This window comes from Pleurodeles waltl, chromosome 2_1 (assembly GCF_031143425.1).
Source record: "Pleurodeles waltl isolate 20211129_DDA chromosome 2_1, aPleWal1.hap1.20221129, whole genome shotgun sequence".
In the NCBI taxonomy this organism is placed as follows: domain Eukaryota; kingdom Metazoa; phylum Chordata; class Amphibia; order Caudata; family Salamandridae; genus Pleurodeles; species Pleurodeles waltl.
The window spans coordinates 125,947,651-125,969,386 of NC_090438.1; the positions used below are offsets into that span (position 1 = coordinate 125,947,651).

The 21,736-nt window shown below is 42.3% G+C and overlaps 1 protein-coding gene across 1 annotated transcript in view; it reads left to right on the forward strand.

Moving 5' to 3' along the window:
- GUCY2F (guanylate cyclase 2F, retinal) overlaps window positions 1–21,736 on the forward strand; it is a 428,460-nt gene that overhangs the window by 323,650 nt on the left and 83,074 nt on the right. The window contains exons 11-13 of the mRNA XM_069211537.1: window positions 7,441–7,590; window positions 12,938–13,086; window positions 15,791–15,954. Coding sequence (XP_069067638.1) covers window positions 7,441–7,590; window positions 12,938–13,086; window positions 15,791–15,954 — 463 coding nt within the window. The remainder of the gene's footprint in view (window positions 1–7,440; window positions 7,591–12,937; window positions 13,087–15,790; window positions 15,955–21,736) is intronic.

Genomic DNA, 21,736 nt, shown 5'->3' on the forward strand with positions numbered 1-21,736 from the left:
CAATGTCACAGGTGCAACAAGCCTTCAAAGGTTAGTACTTAGTGTCCATAGAAAAAAACGTTCTTTTCCGTGCCTATATCTTTGGCACCACTTCACGAATAGTCACACATTTTTCCCCAAAAAGTGCCTACTAGAACCTTGCTGTGCATGGAAAGTTTTGGTTGATCTTTCAAGCGGGGGCTGAGAAAAAGGAGGAGTCAAAAAAGTGCATTTCCCATGGTAATTTCAATAGACTAATTAGACACGGCTGCAGTCTGAACCGCTGGACAGAATTACACCAAACTTGGCAAAAAGATAGCTCTTGGTATGCAGATGAGCCTTTTTCTTATTCAGTAGTTTAGGTGAAATTAAAGGAAATCCAAATTTGTATATCTAGGGTCACGATACCGACAATCTTTTGCAGAGATCTGATTGGCTGCCAACACTTCAACCAGGAAGCGTTGGCAGTCATTTTAAGACTCAGCTTCAGGTGTTAAATAAAAGTAAAGGGGGCAGGGTGTATCTACCCTACCCCCCCTAGCCTTGGTACAGGTGTCCCCCAGGGCTAAAAAGACTTTTTTTTTTTAACATCACCTTGAAAATCACAACTATTTGCATATTTTAGTGTGATTTTTCTTTAGAAAAAGCAAGCAGGGTCTCCCTCACTTGCTTGTAATATTGCCCGTGGGTGGGCCAGGTTCCAGAGGTATTATGGAAAAATAGGAAGGGCCCCCTCCTAGGGCTTACGAATGTACCGAGGACCGCCACCTCATCAGGGAAAAAGTTGTTAAAGTGATGCAGGGGGGCCCGCCTAGCCCCCCCCGAAGCACGGGGACTACCATCTCCCCAGGGCAGAAGGTGTTAAATAGAAGTGAGGGGCCTGTGCACCTCCCCCGGCCGCCTCGGGGACAGCCACCTCCCTGTGGCAAAGTGGTATATAGTGTTGGGGCTGCGTGGCCCCCTGGGCTCTGAGGACCACCACCTGCCCAGGGCAAATGGATTTAATTTAATTTAGTGTCCCCCACAACCCCAGAGTGTCACGCCGCGGCCGCCGCGGCTCCTACGGCAGCCGCAGCCGCGGGCTCGAGTCGCCGCAGCGCGGCATTCCCTTCATGCCGCGGTCTGTGTGCAAGCCTCGGGGGAAGCCGCGGCTTGCGTACAGACCGCGGGGAAAGCCGCAAGTTCGTTCAGGGGTCGCGGCACTCGCCGCGCCCCCTTCTTTTGTCTCTATTGGAAAGACAAACGCGGCGGGAGAAAGACCTCGAGTTAGGCCTTGATCCTGTCGCGCACAGCGCATTAATGCGCTTTACATTTCTTCAGCATGTACTTTGGGCACTTACCAATGTCTCCAGGCAAAAGCCGAACCCTTGCACATGGTTTTGTTTTTATGCCTGCCTTTTCCTTTCCCAGCATGCTGCTCACTTCCTCTCTTCCCAGCATGCATTGTTTTTCTTTGTTTGGACGCATGTACCTGATTCACTATTATACTCTTTTCCCCAATCCAAGATGGTGGTGTTTCTACTTCCTGTTTCCTACTTCCTGCCTAGAGGTATATAAGGGAAATCCAGCTGCTTGTTCATTGCGTTGCAACACTCCTTGGTGGTAGTCACGCTCTGACTGGGTTCTTCCTGCGAATCCAGTATTTTCCTGACCTGTCTTCGTTTCCAGTCTTCCTGCACTCCGGATCTTCATCTCTAATGCCTTGGTGTCCTCCTTTTGTTTCAGGGAGTTCCCGTTGGAGGTTTTTTACCCTACTGGGGTTTTTCCTCTGGGACTCCTTCTGGAGGGCACGGATTGTAGTGGCTTGCTATTGTCAAACAGCACCGTGGCTACCGGAAGGGGTCGCCCCTACCTCGGCCAGAGCAGAACCTGCCGGAACCGGGGTCATTCCCCAACTCTTCTCAACTTCGACGGTAAGCCCATTGAAAACCGTGACACAGAGACTGCCACCTACCTGGGGCAATAAATAAAATATATGGAGGGCTTGTGGCCACCCTGAGCCCAGGGGACCACCACCTCCCCAGGGCTAAATTCTGACAATAAAGGGGGCCCACAGGGCCGACTCCTACTACGTCCCGAGGTGCCCACCCTCGGGAGGGAGCTGTTTGCTTTTGCTTAGTGGGGATTGACAGTGCCCACCAAGCAAGAGCAAACATAACTCTGCTTCCTGCAAGCAGGAGCTGTCAAATAGTTCCCGCTTGCAGAAAGAAGAGTTTTCATCTGTTTGCCTGCACACAAATATGTGTGCAGGGAAACAGATGAGAACATTGCTCCTGCAAGCAGGGAGCTGCAATTTAAAGCAGCTCCCTGCTTGCAGGAGCAATGTCGGCTCCTGCAGGAGTCGGGAGCCTACTGGGACCATGGCAGCCTTGAGGCTCCCCCAGCAGTCCCCAAAAAATTTTCAAATAAAAAATCAGTGGCCTATTAGTGGATAAATAGGCATGGCAGGATTCATTCTGGCACAATGCCCATTTCACCAAAATTAAACCTCAACAGGATGCACTTGCAGTTACAATGAAAGCATGTGCCAACGTTAAAGCTTCAATTCTGTAAAGTACTAATAAGCCTAACTTTGTGCTCATGGCCAAGGCAAAGCAAGTGTGTTTTTCCTGCATTTCCACCTTGAAAAGTTATCTGTAATCCATGATGGAGGGGTTTCTATCCTTGCCTTTTTCAAGCACATATCTTGTATAGTGACTGTATAGTGACTAATCCATGATGGAGGTGTTTCCATCCTTGCCTTTTTCAAGCATATATCTTGTATAGTGACTTGTATAGGGTGGGTTCTTTCTTGTCAACTGCTGCTGAGACCCAACCTTGCTGTGAATGGCCGAAGGCCATGAAAGATGTGAGGTTATAAGGACAAAGGCTGTGCTTGGTGGTAGTAGAATTGACATATAGTAATTAAAATTACTTTACGTAAAAAAAATTGGAATTCACTGCAAAAACCAAAGGGTACAGGGATATAATAGTTAAGAAAGAGCATTAAAAAACCTTAGACTTTCAATTAACACAAAGGTTACAGGGACATTATAGTGAGGCTCACATTTTAGACGTGCAAAACCATACAAATTCACCAGTCATATTTAGAGTTCTTTGAAGTAGCTATAAATTGTGCCCTAAAGTAACTATAACTCACACCCTTGATGTGAACTGCTAATTACCCCACAAATCACAGCACTCATGACATCTTTGATAACATCATTGATAATATCAATGTAAAATTTCAAGTAAAAAATGTTTTTAATAAAATGTGCATGGCGAGTGAGCGAGTTATTGTTACCTTATGGCACGAGTTATAGTTACTTTAACTATAACTGGTGAATTTCTATGGTTTTGTACGTTTAAAATGTGAGCCTAACTATAACGTCCCTGTAACATTTGGCTTTTTAAGTGAATTTCTAAGGTTTTCTTTTATTCCCTTACTATAACGTTGCTGTAACCTTCGTTTTCTTCAATGATATATATACATATATATATGTCACCTTGTAGCGGTAATTGATTTTTTTGTTTGCTAATAACTTTGGTTCCGTTTGACGAAGCCCCACAAAACTTTTAGTTTTAAAGATTAATACACCTAAGCTTTTTCCTGGAAAGTTTCAGGGTGATCCGTCAAGCAGGGGCCTAGAAAAAGGGGGTCCCAAAACACTACTTCCGAATGCAAGTTAAACATAGCTACAGCCAAAACGGCTGAACGCAATTACTCCAAATTTAGCAGAAACCAGATCCTGGTGTAGAAGGCGTGCTTTTTGTTATTTAGTGTAAACCCTTTCAGTAGATTTTGAGAAATTAAGGTTCATAATTTATGCATATATCACGCTGTGGAACATACACAGAGATGACAGATCTAAAAATAAGGCCTAATTGGCTGCCACCACATCAACAGAGATGTTGCGGAAGCCATTTTAGCACTTTGGGATTCGGTCCCCTGTCCTACAAAACAAATAAAATACATATGGGGATACCTTGCCCCCCTGGTTCTAGTGGTATTTTTTCTTAGTAGTACTGCGGATCTGCGGAGGATCTGCAGATCTGTGGTGCTGTTAAAAAAAGGGAAGACTCTTGCACTTTTTAAAAGTAAGTACCACGGGTATGCCAGGTTGTTTTATTATGTGGAGGGGACATTGTGGCACCACTCCCCAACCCTCTTTAAGGCCCTGGGAACCCATCCCCCATGACTGAACTATTAGTTTTGGAGAAGGTAGCATGCCTCCTCATCTCTCTGAAAGGCCCCATGGAATCCCCCTTGGGGCTGTTTTTTTTTGTAGACAAGTGTGATGGACTCTATCCTTGAGCTGCTGATTGTGCCCACGGATCCCTTTCACCAGGACCCAATCAAAGCAGCGTCCTGGAGACCCCATCCCCTAGACACTACAGTGTTCCCAGCCCAGGAGAGTGCAGGCAAGGAATGTAAACTTTGTTCCCTGCCCGCTCTCTCCCATGCAGGGAACTCAACTTTGCTCCTGTCAGTGGGAGCACAGAAATAAGCTGCTCCTCGCCAAGCATGAGCAAAGGAATGGAGACAATTGCAGCCGGCACCCAGTATGGGCACTGACTGGTGATTTGGCAGGGGCCACAGGGGCCTTGGGGCTCCCCCTGTAGCCCGAAACTTAAGATAAACTTTGAGTGTCCCAGGTGGAACCACGACATCCAAAAAAGGTTTTAAAAATTATGCAAAGGAATAATAAATGAACGACAGGAGGCACTCATTTATTATGTGCTTCATGCAAGGAGGATCCCATAATGTCCTGTGAGGGATTTTTTAAATTATATTTTTGCTTCCTAGTGGTGCCTTTACGACCAACCATTTTTTTTAATGTGGGGGGCTGCAGAGAGTGCTGCAGTACCCCTTCAGCAAATTAAAAAACATAGTAAGGCGGTCATTCTGACCCTGGCGGTCAAAGACCGCCAGGGCGGAGGACCGCGGGAGCACCGCCGACAGGCCGGCGGTGCTCCAATGGGGATTCTGACCGCGGCGGTAAAGCCGCGGTCGGACCGGCAACACTGGCGGTCTCCCGCCAGTGTACCGCCGCCCCATTGAATCCTCCAAGGCGGCGCAGCTTGCTGCGCCGCCGAGGGGATTCCGACCCCCCCCTACCGCCATCCAGATCCCGGCGGTCCGACCGCCGGGAACCGGATGGCGGTAGGGGGGGTCACGGGGCCCCTGGGGGCCCCTGCAGTGCCCATGCCACTGGCATGGGCATTGCAGGGGCCCCCGTAAGAGGACCCCTACAAGTATTTCACTGTCTGCTTGGCAGACAGTGAAATACGCGACGGGTGCCACTGCACCCGTCGCACAGCTTCCACTCCGCCGGCTCGATTCCGAGCCGGCTTCATCGTGGAAGCATCTTTCCCGCTGGGCTGGCGGGCGGCCTGAAGGCGGCCGCCCGCCAGCCCAGCGGGAAAGTCAGAATTACCGCGGCGGTCTTTTGACCGCGCAGCGGTATTCTGGCGGCCCCCGACAGGCCGGCGGCGACCGCCGCCGGTCAAAGTCGGAATGAGGGCCTAAGTCTCCAGAGTCATTGAACTGAATCCGTGGCTCCAGGAGAACTTACTATATAGTTTTAAAGCACTCTAAGCTGAAGCTATATGCTCTTCAGTTGAAGTGCAGGGGAACCCTTGTATTTCATTCAATGACTGCACTTTGTGGTCTGAAAAATGTAAAATATACAATTGATTACACTTATTGGTTATTATAACAAGGCCAATAGGTCTGCTTTTTATATGTTGATGTGCTGACCCTTTGGTAAAACTAATAGGCCCACCCCTTTTTATATTTTTGTATTTTGACCCTTTGACAAAGAAAGTAGGTGTGTCTTACTTAAAATGACAACCTTTATATTGTTACATAACATATGGCCTGATTTAGAGTTTGGCGGAAGGGGTTACTCAGCCACAAATGTGACAGATATCCCGCCCGCTGTATTATGATTTCCGTTATAGCCTATGGAGACCGTAATACGGTGAAAGGGATATTAGGCCCTAAGTCAGCTATGTATGGCAGTGAGGGTTGGGTGCCGGCCCTGTGCCCATCCCCCTACTGCGCATGACATTTAGCTATGCACAGTGGGAGGAGTGTACACCCACGGTGGCAGGGGCCTGTACCCAACCCCACACTGCACATGGCATTTGGCCATGTGCAATCCCTGCACCCAACACCACGCACTGTGATGGACATCTTACTTCACTTTAAAAAAACATCACAATTCACTAAGAAAAAAAGGTAAAGTGACGTTAGATTTAGGAATTGTAATAATATCTTACTTTACTTTTTTTTAAAACATAAAAATTCACTGGAAAAAAAATAAAGGTTTAAGGTTGTTATAATTAGGTGAAAATGTCAGTTAAAACAGAATTTCAAACAAGCAAAACCACTGAAATTTACCAGTTTTAGTTGTCTCAAGTAAGTATAACTCATATCTTAAAAGAACTATAAATCGCGCCCTCCCCATGCACTATTAATTACCTCACATATTACATCACCCATGACATATTCTATGACATCATTGGTATCATCGCTGGAACATTTGAAATGACATCATTGATAACAACATTGTACAAAGTCTGGGCACGAGTTGTAGTTACTTTAGCCCATGAGTTGTTTCTGGCCCAATGTGTGCTCCACCCCCAAAAACAAAATTCACTTCTAGAAACGCCTATGCTCCTATCACTGCTCCCTGCCCCAGTTATAGTCTCTGTCCTACCAATGACTCTCTCTCTCTCCTAATATTCTCTGTCTCTCCTGATGCGTGACCATCTCTTCCCAAGTATCTTTCCATGTCTTTGACAACAGTCACAGACATGGAAAGTGACAAAGCTTCCTTAGTGTCATGTTTGTCACATTTCCCTATCCACACAGAAGATTTTAGAGCAGAAACACGCATACATGAAATATGCATAGGTGCACACACACACACACACACAACTACACATACTCACACACCAATTTTCTAATGTGGAGCATGGCTACTCACCACGTACATAGTACTTGTTGAGGAATCTGTTCTCCCACACATCGCGAAAATATGCAGATGCTACAGATTATTTACGTGTATAATTTACCGACATTTTGGCCAAGATGTGAAACACCATTGGATCACTAGTTACATCTTCATGGTGTGCCCCACATATGCAATAGGTATGTCACATCACTAGTGTAAACCCATGTGAGTCCTAAATCCCTAAAGTTACAATGATGGAACATCCAACACCACTGCAGACTTTCCAAGGAGATATACTCGATGTACAAGTGGAAATGGCACAGATGAAGCTTTCAAATAAAATTATAGTATGAAAAGGTTATGCAAATTAGGTGCTCGCTGAATTTTGCTATACCTTTCACTCAGTACTGCGCTCTGGCGAATATATTTAAGTAAGCATTTTATTAAGTTCTATTTCATTTCCATTTAGTTGTGTGTGGCCTTGTGTCCCAGAACCTACAGCTGTCAGTTTCCCTTTCAGAATTACTCTGGACGGCCCCCGAGTTGCTGCGAGACCCCCATGCAGCCATGCACGGCACCTACTCTGGTGACGTGTACAGCTTTTCAATTATAATGCAAGAAGTTGTAGTTCGTGGACCTCCATTCTGTATGGTGGAACAAACTCCAGAAGGTAGGATCTGTGTGCATATTCTTTTTTATTAAATGCATTTTTATTGGCAAAGTCAATGTACAGAATGGTTATATAATCCTTTTTTGAAGAATTGAAGAATAACTACTTAACCTTCGTATAAAATTTAGAGAGAGGCGAAAGAGAAATAGATATAAACAAAAGATGAAGAAACCTGCATTAGCAATATCTAGCAATGAAGAAGCAAGCCTTTAATGCATATAGTTTAAATTTAATACCCCGCAATTTAGCAAAGCTTTCTTATTTTTCTTGATGTTTGAAAGTGGCTTCTCCCGCAAAGCTTGAGACATTCTGAAATTGAACCAGTCTCTGATCTTCAGCTTTCCATTCTCCTGTTTCTCACACTATTTATTTGGCTATTGTGAGGCCTTTGAAAATCCACAAGTTGGAGCAGGTATACTTGATCTTAAAACGAGTAAAGTAATTCACAAACAAAGAAAAGGGCTAAAGATCAATCCACATATCAGGTACATTCTTTCTTACCCTTCACTTCCAGCAACCATTTGCCGTCGGACATTGGATGAACACAGTTACCCTTATTCCATCTACAATAAATTAGCTTTTTTTGCATATTCTTGTAACCAGCCCACTATAGTGTGCCCTGTAACTGTAAAACTTTGTTGAAAAGTCAGTTGCCGTGCCAAGCACTGAGAGACCCACCAGCCGTGGGTACTACCAGCATGGTTGCACGTGTTCTTCAGTTGATTGAGGTTAAGAACGAATTGTCTTTGTCGCGAAGAAGTGGTTGGAGGAAGCAGTAGATTGTAAAGTCACTTACAGTAATATCTAGGTAGTATATTCGTTCCAGTGGAAATATAAATGTTAACTTTATTGTAATTTTGTCACCTGTTTTTGTATAAAAGTGATGCCACGTCTGGGGTGCTTTGTGTTGTAGGGTGAAGAAACAGAAGGCAGAGCAATCAACCTCACACTTCACCTTTAAAAATGTATTTAAATGTCTTCAGTCCAATGGTCGCCTCATCTCTTTGGCCTCTCTTATTTCCCTTCCCATTCAGTGCTTCTGAATACAGTTCTCCATTAGCTTCCGGTAGCTCTGATTTTGGTCACACCATTGCCCCATGATACCGGAACCGATACACAAAGCTATTTGCATACAAATTCCTACTTTACAAGTACAAATCCACTTTTGGAAATCACAAACGTTAGTTTTACATTTGTAACAGGATTTACTCACAGTTTTTCTTCTAGTAAATTTACTCCCAAGAAGTGTGACTTTAAGAGGCTAAGATTTTGCCGAAATGATCAGTGATCTGCTCCCGAGAGTGACCCAGATTAGAGTATGGTTGAGAATATGTTTGTAACTTTATAAGGATACATTTTTAATGTTTCATTCCTCGACGGTAGGAAAGAAGTCTAGTCTTGTACTCTTTGAACTGTCTGCACTTTATTAACTGGGAGACGGAAGTAAATGCTGTCATGTGGTCAGGACAGGAGAGTAGAGCACGACCCTGCAGTCCCAGAATCACAGGGTGCTATCACTTAGAGCAGTGGTTCCCAACCTTTTGACTTTTGTGGTCCCCCACTTTATCAGTACTGGCACCTAGGGACCCCCACTGAATTATTATTTGAATCCGGGATCCCCCCCCCAATGAGTCATTACTGAAAGCTGGGGACCTAATCTGTTAATATTATTACATTTTCTAAGTAGTCATGGTCCCCCTGAGGAGGCTTCGCGGACCTCCAGGGGGCCCAGACCACAGGTTGTGAATTACTGACTTAGGGGCTCCTCATTCATCCTCAGGCAGTGCTTAATTTGCACTTGTTGTTTCCGGTGCTGAGCACCGGCACATATTTGTAAGGGCCGGGGCTTATTCTTATGCCTCAAGCATTTGCTGCGAGCAAAAGACACATATGTGAAAGACAGAGGAAGGAAAAACTAAAAAGCGTCATAAAGGGAGAAAGTAGAAAGTTGCAGGATGTGCTGAAGGGGCAGAGGTGGCCGTAAATGGATTGAAGAGGCCCGATATGGCTTCGGGATTACGCTGCCTCTGTATTCAGTGCTGGTAGATTTAATTACTGCAGCCTCGTGTTTAAGAGAAGGGCTTTGAGCACCAGCACCTCTTAATTTACAAATTAAGCACTGTCCTAAGGTCCATTTATATCTATGAGATATGGGAGTCCCATGTGTGTCTCACCACATTCTGCATTGTCCTCCACCTCCCAGAATGTTCTATTACTCAACTGCATGAGAACACTTACATCCTGCAGCAGAGTCCTCATAGGCCTACAGCTAGGACAGAGGACACTAATTATTTCTTAAAGCCCCAGAGGACAATAAATTCCCTGTGGAATTTAATAAACTCACCAAATCACAGGCCTTCCCAATGCTGTCCTTTTGAGGGATACATTTGGTAGAGCCATAATATCCCTGATTTCTAAACCTGGAAAGGATCCCCTGGGCTGTTCCATTTCAGGCCCATATCACTAATTAACACCGCAGTATAAGGCAGGGCTGCCCACTTTCCCATTTACTGTTTCTCCTGGCCTTGGAACACCTTGCAATTGCTAAAAGACAAAACTACTATATTAAAGGAATGATGACACCAGCAGGAGCACACAAAGCACTTTATTCATGCTAGCACCCCCATTCGAGTCAACAACCACCCTGATGACCTGGATCGATATTTTTTCGGGTATGAAATAAATTGGGCATAGTGTAAGGCTCTACACCTAACCTCCCCCACCACATGTGCTTCTATAGATTCCCTGCCTTTTCAGTGGAAAACTAAAACTTGAAATATTTAGGTATATTTATCAACAAAGGCCCATACATGAGGGTCCTTGATAACATTCTCCTTTTTATGACCAAAACAAAGGCGGATTTCTAGACATGGTCTGCTTTAAACCTTTAACTCTGGAGAAGGGTGCAAGTCATTAAATGTGTACCACAGCTCCCCCATATTAACTACATTTTCAGGATGTTCCCACTGATACTAATTAAGGAGATTGACAAACTGATCCTCTGATTTGTGTGGGGGAACGTGAAATCCAGCCTGCAGAGTTCCAAACTATACACTGTCACCACTAAAGAGATGCTCTGCCTGCCCCACATGGACAGTGGTGTGAAAACCTTGTGGGCCCCCCAGCATAGTACGTGGAGGGGGTCTCCTTCCCAGGCCCACCACCTACCACTTTTGCTGAGGGGTCCCCCGTGGAGCACAGGTTTCCCGCACCCTGGGGGCTGTGGGGGCTTATGTTACGCCACTGCACATGGATAGTTGTTGGCTGGCCCACTGGCTGGCACAATCAATCTTCATGATTAGAACTCACTGAGAAGTACTGGATTGGATAACAATAGACAACAATTTAGTACTCACTGCAGGAGACATATCTACATAATATACAAAACGGTCCCAAGAACTGACACTCTTGAATCCAATAATCTCTGCTTTGCACTATATGTGGACGAGAGCACAAACACTGAAGAAAGTCACAAAATTACTACACGCTGAAGCACCTCTATGGCGTAATGCAGCGATTGTTATAGACAGGGATTAAATCTGTTGGGTACGCTGGAAACTGATTACTCTTACGTCTCAATGATATGATCACAGGCAAGCATCTGAAAACTATCCCAGAACTCCGCCCAGAATATAATATATCATACCATATTCACTGGTCTGGAGATATACAGTATAAAGCTATAACACGCATTACACCTAGGCCATTCCAATATTGTGTTGCCACAATCACCCATCATCACTTACGTACATGCCTGGAAGGCTTATAAGGTCACCATTGCAGGCCTCTTTTCCCTGTTGATCATCAATTCTCAAGAAAAACGTTCAGTAAGTTGTCTACATGGTGGAAGGGACGACCACAGATACAATTTCTAGACAGAACCTGGGAGGCAAAATTGGCTGACTACAACAAGGGTCTGTGGAAATCCGTCTGAAATATGGTTCCTATGAACTAATACACAGGTGGCATTGGCCCCCACCATGATCCATAGGGCCAATTTATGCCCTGACTCGATATGCTGGAGATGTAAAGCCGGGATTGTGACACTCTACATATCTTTTGGTCCTGTTCAAACGTGCACAGATATTGGAGGCAAATATGGGCCTTTATGGAAACTGAACTGCTAGTTCTAAATGACCTGCCTGCAAAACTAGCTCTCCACTGTGATGTCAGTGACCTCCTGGACTCACTCTCCCATTTCACGCAACGTGTAGCCACTTGCCCAGGGGTCGGAAAAATGAGGATTTTGCAATACTGGAAAAATGAGCAGAGTCTCAACATACTGGTAATGGTTAGAGAACATTTGAATTAGCAACCTTTACAAAATGAATATATAAAATTAATGATAGACTCTCGTAGTACGAAGAGGTGTGGGGCAGGTTCCTCAACACAGGCGCCCACTGAGATAAGACTTATAAAAGTTTTTGTATATGCTGCAGCCTCTCTGCTGCGTATGAGCGGGCCACATCTTGGCTCCACTCTGGGACATACATAATGATACTTGCAGACTATCACCTCCTGTTGGACTACTATGAAAATTGTAAGTTGGTGCTTGATCCTGATGTCACATAGATGGCGATATTTTTGCCTACTGACTGCATGATACTTGTTCGATTTGTGCAAAAGTGTGGAACACTCATATGCATGTTAAATCAATGTTTATTGTATATTTATAGTACTTTCTCAAGTGTTCTTACCAAAAATGCGTAACATCGGAAGTTTCGTATTTGGCAGCATAATGTCACCAGTTGGGTCCTCGATACCTAAATGCAGAAATCCACTGCAATCTGGAACTTTTTTAACTCGTTTGGGCATTTTTTATTCCTATGATTTCATCCCCAACCCTGCCTTCACCACGGATGGAGTTTCTTCTTATGCTCCTCAATATCATATTTATATCATATCTTATCGTATTACTGTATCTTACATTGTTTTATATCTCTTTCATCTAAAACAATAAATAAATGAGAGAGAAAAAACAGTGGAAAGATACAACACATCCAATCTAAACATGGCAAGACCAAAATGCAAGAATAGGAAGGGAAGCGATTAAATCGAGAGCAGGGAACTGAGATAGACAAGACAGTCATTGAATCAAAGAGCAGATACAAAACCTCCTGTAAGGCTATACTGGAAGCAGTAGATCTGTTGCCAAAACAACTGAATTGAGGTTTCATAATTTAGCAACCAAAATTATGACACCCCAATTCAATATTTAAAAAATGCAGCAGATAAACTAAGTTGCATTTATTTCAAATAACCATCATTATAACATTTATGTTGCTTAAATGAACTTGTTGCAGTGCACCACGTGACAGTTAATTAACCTAGTTTCTCATCTGAACAGAACTCATCCAGAAAATAAAGAAACCCCCACCCATGTGTCGACCATTGGTATCTCCTGACCACGCCCCCATGGAGTGCATTCAGCTCATGAAGCAGTGCTGGAATGAAATGCCAGAGCGACGCCCATGCTTTGACGACATCTTTGATCAGGTAGAGTATATATTTGCTAATGATGTATCACTTGACATTTCTGCAGGTTACATGGTATGTGGCAGCTTTACATAGAATAAACATTATTGTTTAGTAATTTACTGAAGTGAATTGAATATCTATTTACTTGCAATACACTGCTTTTACATTACCACTTATTGTTATCAGATGCAATAGGTCAATTGGTTTATTGGAAGCAAATCTAGACCACGTGCCCCATAATGCCATGCTGTATATCTAGTTTTTTAATACAAGGGAAACCCAGTAATTGATAGGAACCTGGGGAAATTGCTAGAACAAGGAAGGGAGGTCCCTACTGCAGAAATTCTGTGCAGCCAAATGACAATGAACAATGTGCGCCTTCAGAAGTGATACACCTGCGATAAACGTTATAATCGTGTGTGTAAAAATAACAATAACACATCCCTTCATAACAAATGACATTCAAAAGTGGGTCTGCAGTATAAGCAGTCAATAGCGTTTGGATCCTCAACAAACACGAGGATCATCTTTAGGACTCTAACGAGCCCATGACCATTTTATCAGACACCGAAATTGAAAAAGAAAGTGTAGTGAGTAAAAGAAAAGAATTAAAAGTGTTATTCGTGGTCAGAAAAGAGGGAAAGTATGCAAGCTCACCCGAGAAGCGTAATAACCCCCATCAGACATCCATGGAGAAAGAATTCATCGGAATAGCCCGGGAATGGTGGTAATAGCAATAAGTGATCAGATGGAAGGTGATCAGATGGAAGTCTATACTACAGAGGCCCTTCCAACAGCGTGCTTCAAGGTCCTTTACAATAATATTCACTGTGGGCATCAAACTTTATGGTCACCTCTGTAGCCACCTCCATATGGATAATTCGATATTGTAGCATTGTTGATGAAAGTGCACTTTTACTAGAACATAATGTTTATAGTTCGACATGTAACTGTGACAGATTTCATTTAAGCATGATGCATTGTTGTGATTTTCTTTAAATTTACCTAAAAAACACTTTTAAGAAAATCAGGAGTTAAAGAAAGTTAATAGCCAAATTGCAAGGGTTGTGGTAAAAGCTCCCTTTGTGAATCATGGATGCAGTGTCCCTGGGGAACATGAGGGATGGCAACTATTTTTTTGCACACATCCTAAATATGTGCACATCTTGAACATGTTTCTGCAAATGTATTTATTAAATTGCCATATTTTGCATATTTGCACGCTAAAAATTGGAATTGCTGAATTCATGCTTGGAAATCTTCAGATCTTTGATTGATTGACTCCGGATGTAACCAGAAGTGTTTCTTACAATTTATTTATTTTACTTATATCACTTAGTTCACTTTTATTTTATTGTGTTTATAGCATGGTTATAGATCAGTAGATGCTAAACAGCACTTGATATATATTATGGAAAAACTATAGGCAGAATGAAAACACATCAGACTCAAGCGCTTGGTGGAAGAGGTGGCTCGTCAGTGGTTTGTGAAAAGATCTCATATTATGCTCAAGGTGAATAGACAATGGAGTAGAGTTCCAGAGGATGAAGCCTTGATGATGTAGAGCCCTGCTCCATACTGTTTGCATCTCAGCTGGAACACTGTGAGACAGCATTGAAAGGCTGACCTTATGTGTCTCATCAAGTGGTATAGTGTAAATTATTTGGAAAGTTTGGGCCACATTTAGAGTTTGGTGGATGGAGCAGTGTCCAATGGGGTAGCGGAGGACATTACCTCCGATATTCTGAAGGTAGAAATGACCACCAGCCCTACAGTCATCTCGGTACTTTGAAGGGTACTGTCATCAAGTTGGTTCCTTTCAATATATGCTGTACAAACTATTGACATTTTTGGCTTTCAAAATGAGAGTTTGTTTTTGAGAAACAAAAACTAATGAACCCCTATCCCTGGGAGTTTCTTCCTAGGGTATTGTGGTCATTAATGTATTTTTCCCTGGCCTTTAGTGATGAACAAGAAACAAAAGAAATTAAACAATTCACCCTAAATTGACAGATGGTGTAATGTCCTTCTTCCAATGGCTTCGACATTTTTGGGCTATAGGAAATATTTATTCGATGGAGCCAATGGGGGCTCCTTTGATGGAATACTTAACTTCCACCTTCTTTACATGAGGCAGGTGGACCAAGGATTTGGAGGGCAGGGTACTCTGTGACATTGGCAACAGAGTAGCCTGGCAGGTAAACTCTAAATCAGGGCCTTAGCCTAGAACTGTATCATTTAAGACCTTGTGATCCAGGCGAAGTGTTTTGAATTCAATACTTTGTTTGATTGGGGGCCAGTGAATTGATTTTAATGCTGTAGTGATATGATCAGAACCTTTCAAGCAAGCCGAGAAGAGGTTTTGTGGTGAAGTTTTCTACTCTTTGTAGTTTACTCATGTTTTTTTCAGGGAGGCCTGTGTAAACTTCATTGTAGTAATCAATGCATGAGAGAAACACTGCTCCGATGAGAGCGGTCAGATCTTATGTTTGCAGCAGAGGGAGTATCCTATGAACGAGATGGAGGTGGAAAACGTACACTTGGACACAGTGGTCACTGTGCGGTGAATGATAGTTCTGTGCTGAAGATGACTCTAAACTTTTAGGCTCAATTTGAGTTGAACATTTTCATGTTCTTGTCATATCCTACTTGTGAAATATGTTTCAAGTGCATGATTAATATTTGTATTTTTCCAAGAAACATTTTTGTCTTTCTATTTCAGTTTAAAAATATCAATAAAGGGAAGAAAACAAATATTATTGATTCCATGCTACGTATGCTTGAGCAGTATTCTAGTAATTTGGAGGACCTGATTCGAGAGAGAACGGAAGAGCTGGAAATAGAAAAACAGAAAACTGAGAAACTCTTGACACAGATGTTACCACCGTAAGTGAGTCACGTTCGACTTTCCTAATGCCCTGCATAAGGAGTGATTCACACTTGCACATCCACAACTTCATCTTAACTTGTCTTAATGACTTATTAAAACTGGCTGACAAAATAGCGAAACTTTTGAAAAATAAAGTAGCTGTATTTTATTCACAAATGTGGATTTTATGCATTTTCAGAAACAGAGAACACATGACAACACACTGTAGAGCTTCATTTAAGTATACCCTGAGATCATATCAGTCAGCATCCTATCAATGATAACATTTCAGTGGGTCAATCTCTCCCAAGTTTCTTACAATATAAAGGCAAAGTAAGGGTCATATTTAGGAGACCCTTGCGCTGCCGTATCGCCACCTTAGCATAATTATTTTTATTCTTAGGTGGCGCTAAGGTGACCTTTTCCCTGCACCACATTTACAAAGTGGCTCAATGCATGCATTGCGCCACTTTGCAATCCCTTGCACCACATTATGCCATGCAATGGAGGGCATTCTGGTGCTAGGAGGCCTGCAAAATGGTGCAGTGATATTTAACAAATTTCACTGCGCTATTTTTATCATCATTTTTAATGCCTCCTCAGAGTAGGCGTTAAAACAACACACCCATAGAAATCTATAGGCCTCCTTGCACTTTGCTACCCTAGTGTCAACATTTTTGATGGTAGTGTAGCACAGCGCCACAATAGCGTCAAACATTTTGCCGCTATTGTAGTAACGACCGCCGTATTATAAATATGGTGCAACCATGGTGTCATTAGGTGCCGGTAGGGGGTGCAGAAAACGTGGCACATCAGCTCTGATCCGCCACTTTTTCATAAATAAGGGCCTAAATGGCTTGAAAAGTCCTTGCAAAGAGCGCTCAACTAATGTGTCTCCCTTTCCTGGAGCTGAACAGGAACACAGGTTACTAATCGAAGGGGTGGAGAGAAACACATGAGGCATGAGTGAAACTTGGATCTGTAAAAATGTGATCCTTCTCCATTCTTAAGTATTTATGAATGTGTGTCTATATCTATATAAATATATATATATATATATATATATATATATATATATATATATATATATATATATATATATATATATATATATATATTTATATATATATATATATTTGTAGTTTCTTCAGATGAGTATAAGTATAACTGTAACTGCTGAATTTTTATGGTTTTGTATCACTAAAACAACAACCAATGCATCCAACCCCTTCAGCTGTGCTACTTATTAATTCTTTTTTCCTCCCCCTGGCCTGATGAAAGAAATAAAATGGTGGCCACAACTGCCCTCTAAGGTTGCTGCCAGCCAACCAGGGCCTTGCTTTTCCCTCAGATTCGCAGATCCTCCCCGAGTGGCTCTGCGAAAGGTCTGCGTTCCTAGATGTATCTTTTTTTTCCCTTTTTTGACTCCAAAGCAACTCAAAGGATTTACACCAAATTACAAAAAGAGTTCTTTCTGGACCAGAATTTAGCTGTTTGCTAAATTCGGTGTAATTCCATTCAGCAGTTCGAACTGTAGTTGTGTCTAAAATCCCTATGGGAAATTGCATAGGAAAAGCATGCTCTAGGACCCGCCTGCTTTTTCTCAACCCTCCCCCCCTTGATGAATCACCCCAAAAGTTTCCAGACAGCACCTGAAGAGATCAGGACACTAGTTTTAAAACAAATTGTGAAGATTCATCAAATGGCGCCAAAGTTATAGACAAAACAAAAAATGCTTTCCAATGGCAACTAGTTCCCAACTATAGCTATAAATACCTACAGGCTAACGTCAGTAGGTAATATATGCTGTGTGTGTTTCTAAACACACATACACACACACGTTTAAGGGTTTGGGGTGGGTAGGTGCAGAGGGTGGTAAAGGTAATTTATAAAGGGGGGTTGGAGAGATCCTGCCCCAATAAATATAAAATTAATTTATTTAAACAAAATGAGAGTTTTGGAGGGGTCTCTCCCACTAAAAAAAAGATAAGAATAGATAGATAGATAGATAGATAGATAGATAGATAGATAGATAGATAGATAGATAGATAGATAGATTTGACTTAACTTATTTATGCTTACTTGTGCGATAAAAGTATGCATGGTAAAGGCAGATTTGTGGTAAATGCAGGCAATGTAAAAAATGTGTGGTAAAGGCATGCATGGTAAATGCCTGCATTGTATCGTTGCACAACCCTTGGTGCCACCTCTCTCTTCTCAAGAAAGTCTAATCATTTCTTTCAAAAAGCAACTTCAGAACTGCCATTCAGGCTCTCGTTCTCTTGCCTCCGGATGGTGATGATTCCCTAATCCATGGCCTCCCAGACTCCCCACTGGCACCACATAGGGGTGTTTTATTCAATGGACCAGGTCTCATCCAGGGCCTGAAGAAATATGATCACATCACCATCATTTTGATGGAACTTCATAGGCTTCCCTTGGCAGCCTGCACCATCTTCAAAACCAGCTGTATCATTTACAAAGCTATCATTAACAGTACCCCTGCCCATCCCACAAACAAGATCACCATCTGTGGTGGTTGTTGTCACACCAGAAGCCAGGACATCATCAGACTGCAGAGTAAGATGTATAAAAAAAGAGATAAAGACAGCAGGTCTTTTCCATCAATCCACCCACTATCTGGAACAACATAACTGTTTCCATCAGGACCACTCTCTTTAAATTTCACTACATCACAATGTATTAACCATCCATCCACAAAGCAGCCTCTCCTATTACACACTTAGGGCCAGGTTTGTACTTTTTGCCACAAAACTGCGCAAACACAGTTTTGCGGCAAAAAGTATAACGCTGGCTTGCACCATTCCACAGTGCTCGCCGGGCACCATATTAAAGGAATGGTGCAAGCCAGCACTAAACTTGGGCTAGCATCTTAAATAAAGACGCTAGCCGGGTGGGGGTGGCGGTAGGGAAGGAGGGAGTTCTGCTTCAAAAAATGACACTAGCCTGGTTAGAGGAAAAACAATGCCTCTAACCAGACTAGCGCCATTTCCTGGTGTACAACCACCAAAAACATGGCTCCTGTCTTAGAAAAGACAGGAGTCATGCCCACCACCCCAATGGCCAGCACAGGGGACAAGTGTCCCCTGGGCATGGCCATTGCACCCCGTGCCATACAGGGGACCCCAAGTCATGGCCCTCGAGGGCAAAAAAAAAAAAGAAATTAAAAAATACTTACCCTACTTACCTGGGATGGGGTCCCCCATCCTCCGGTGTCCCTATGGTGGGGGTGGGGGTGTTCTTGGGGTTTGGGGTGGGCACCTGTGGGCCCATTTCATTATGTTTAGCCATGGAAATGGGTCCACAGGTCCTCTAACGCCTGGTCTGAACCAGGCATTAAATAATGGTGCAAAGCAGGCTTTGCACCATTATTTAGCCCCTCCTCCCACCTATGCGTCATTTTTGCACGGGGGATAAATATGGAGCTATGGGGATAACACCATTTTTTAGATGGGAACACCTACCTTGCATCTCATTGAAGCAAGGTAGGTTCATGCATCCAAAAAATGGTTCAAACTCCAATATTTTGACGCCAGACGTGCCTACCATCAAATATAAATATGGAGTTAAGTTTGCACCAAATTTGCATAAAAATATGATGCAAATTCGGTGCAAACAGAGTATAAATATGCCCCTTGGTTTATGCTTCTCTTTCACCATGTACAGAGCTCAGATGCCATTTTGTTTGGTTTGCACTATAGAAATTGTATTTGCATATATACATAAATAGATTTATGCACCTTTAAGGATGTCACTTTTAAAGGATGTGTAATGGGTGAATCAGTATGTTGTAATAGGTAGGTAGGTTTGGATTAGATATAGCACACCCCTCTTCTTAAATGCATGTTAGACAATACCCGGAAATGCTTTCAAATCAGTGCCTTTCTTTCATGTAAAATACTAGTTTGGGGTCCATTTTTAATCATGTGACTCCTAGCTACTGAAAAATGCATAGTCTGGGAGGTGAACATTTTTGTAAAATTTAATTTTCACTTTTTAGGCAAAGCAAAAACATATAAAATTAAACCACAGACATGAGCACCTCTATTGCTATTGGAGGGGCTGTCCAAAAGTAGGGAGGTCGCATCAAAACGTTCCCTTTTTCTGATAAATACAAATTCTTTAAACAACAAGGCCTAGTACCTGCATATTAACTAAGTTTCCCAAAATAACCTTAATGACTTAATGAACGTATTATATATACAACCCAAGAGTCCTCAATAACTGAAAAGCTTTTTATTCACTTTCTGTCATTAAAGAGTTGCATATCTATTTATCAGTATAGTATCGGTATCTGGTGTTGGGATTTCACCCTTCAATGATAAAAATGATTTATGGATTGAAATAATAAGAAACACATATTTGCTAAGGATTATAAAACAATGCCATCAGATTTTACACTATGCACCATTCTCGATTCTGCACACACAATTACATAACTCTGCATTGGAAACTTCATCTTATATTTTAAAAGACTCCAGATCCAAACATAGATATTACCTTCCTGATACTCAGCATGAGCAACTCAGTGTCAGGTGCATCATCTTTCATGATTTTAAAACTCATTTCCCTTCCGACATTCTGAAGCCTTAAAATAAGTAGTGATAGTCTTTGTCAGGTAATGGTACCATGTGCACATGTTGTGCCACTTCTGTTGTTCCTTTTATTTCATAAGCACACATTTTACAAGCCTACATTTTTGTGCAGCATATTGCACCTTACCAAGAACATTGCAATCAATCTGGAAACAACCAGATTACATTAACATCTGTCTTTTATTTTGATTCTGTTATTTGGATTATCATTGAAAAATGTATTTGGTGATTCTGAAAGTTTAAGGATTAGTTACACTCTGTGCAACATATTTGAGATAGGAGAACTCTGCAGGTGTTCTTGTTATAAACTGATTGAACTGAACATGTTTTTGCCCTCTCTATCTCTTTAACACTGCCATTTTAGTGTATTTTTCTATTTCACAAGTTGTTTTTCATGGTCTAGCTTCACAGTGCAGCTGTCGCCAGACAAGTATGTGTTCATCACTAGAGAGGGGCTTTGGCTCAGCGCATGTTAGGAGCCAGAAGTACATGTTTAGATTGGGCAGAAGTTGTGTGCTTCCACAAAAATGAGTGCTTTCCCTCCACCAATTGTGAATATTTTATTCATTTATCCAGCTGCCTGAGCTTGAACTTTCAGGGGCACACATGGGAATGCTATTAAAGTGCCTTAGAAAAATAGAAAAACTATGTTCTTTTTCTCTTGCAGCAGCACAAATGGGAAGAGGCAGTCCATTTAATGTAGACCAATTTTACTCTACAGCTCTTTGTTCCACACAAAAACATATTGATTCCCATGATTGTAATGCTTCACATTTCTATACAACATTCTTGTAAAGTCAGACCTTTTGGCATTGCCAGTGTTTTTTATGTTATTGTCTCATCTACACAGGTTGTGCTGGACTTATATTAGACAACAAACACTGATTAGAGACTTTAGACCCTAAGAGCTAGAGAACAATGCTGTTGTGTCTCTTTATAAAAAATACATGGTCAATTAGGGTTCTGCACAGCAAATGGTTGAGTTTCTGTCTGTGGTTACTGCACATTAGGGAGCTACATAAAATCAGGCCCCTCCCAGAGTGATGACATTGGTGAAAGAAAGTATACCAGTTAAGTGATTTCCCTTCAGATACTGGTGAATTTAAAAGGTAATATCCTTGTACAATTTTTTTACATTTTTCAGAAACCACAGGATGATTTAGTGGTGGGGGAGAAATATATT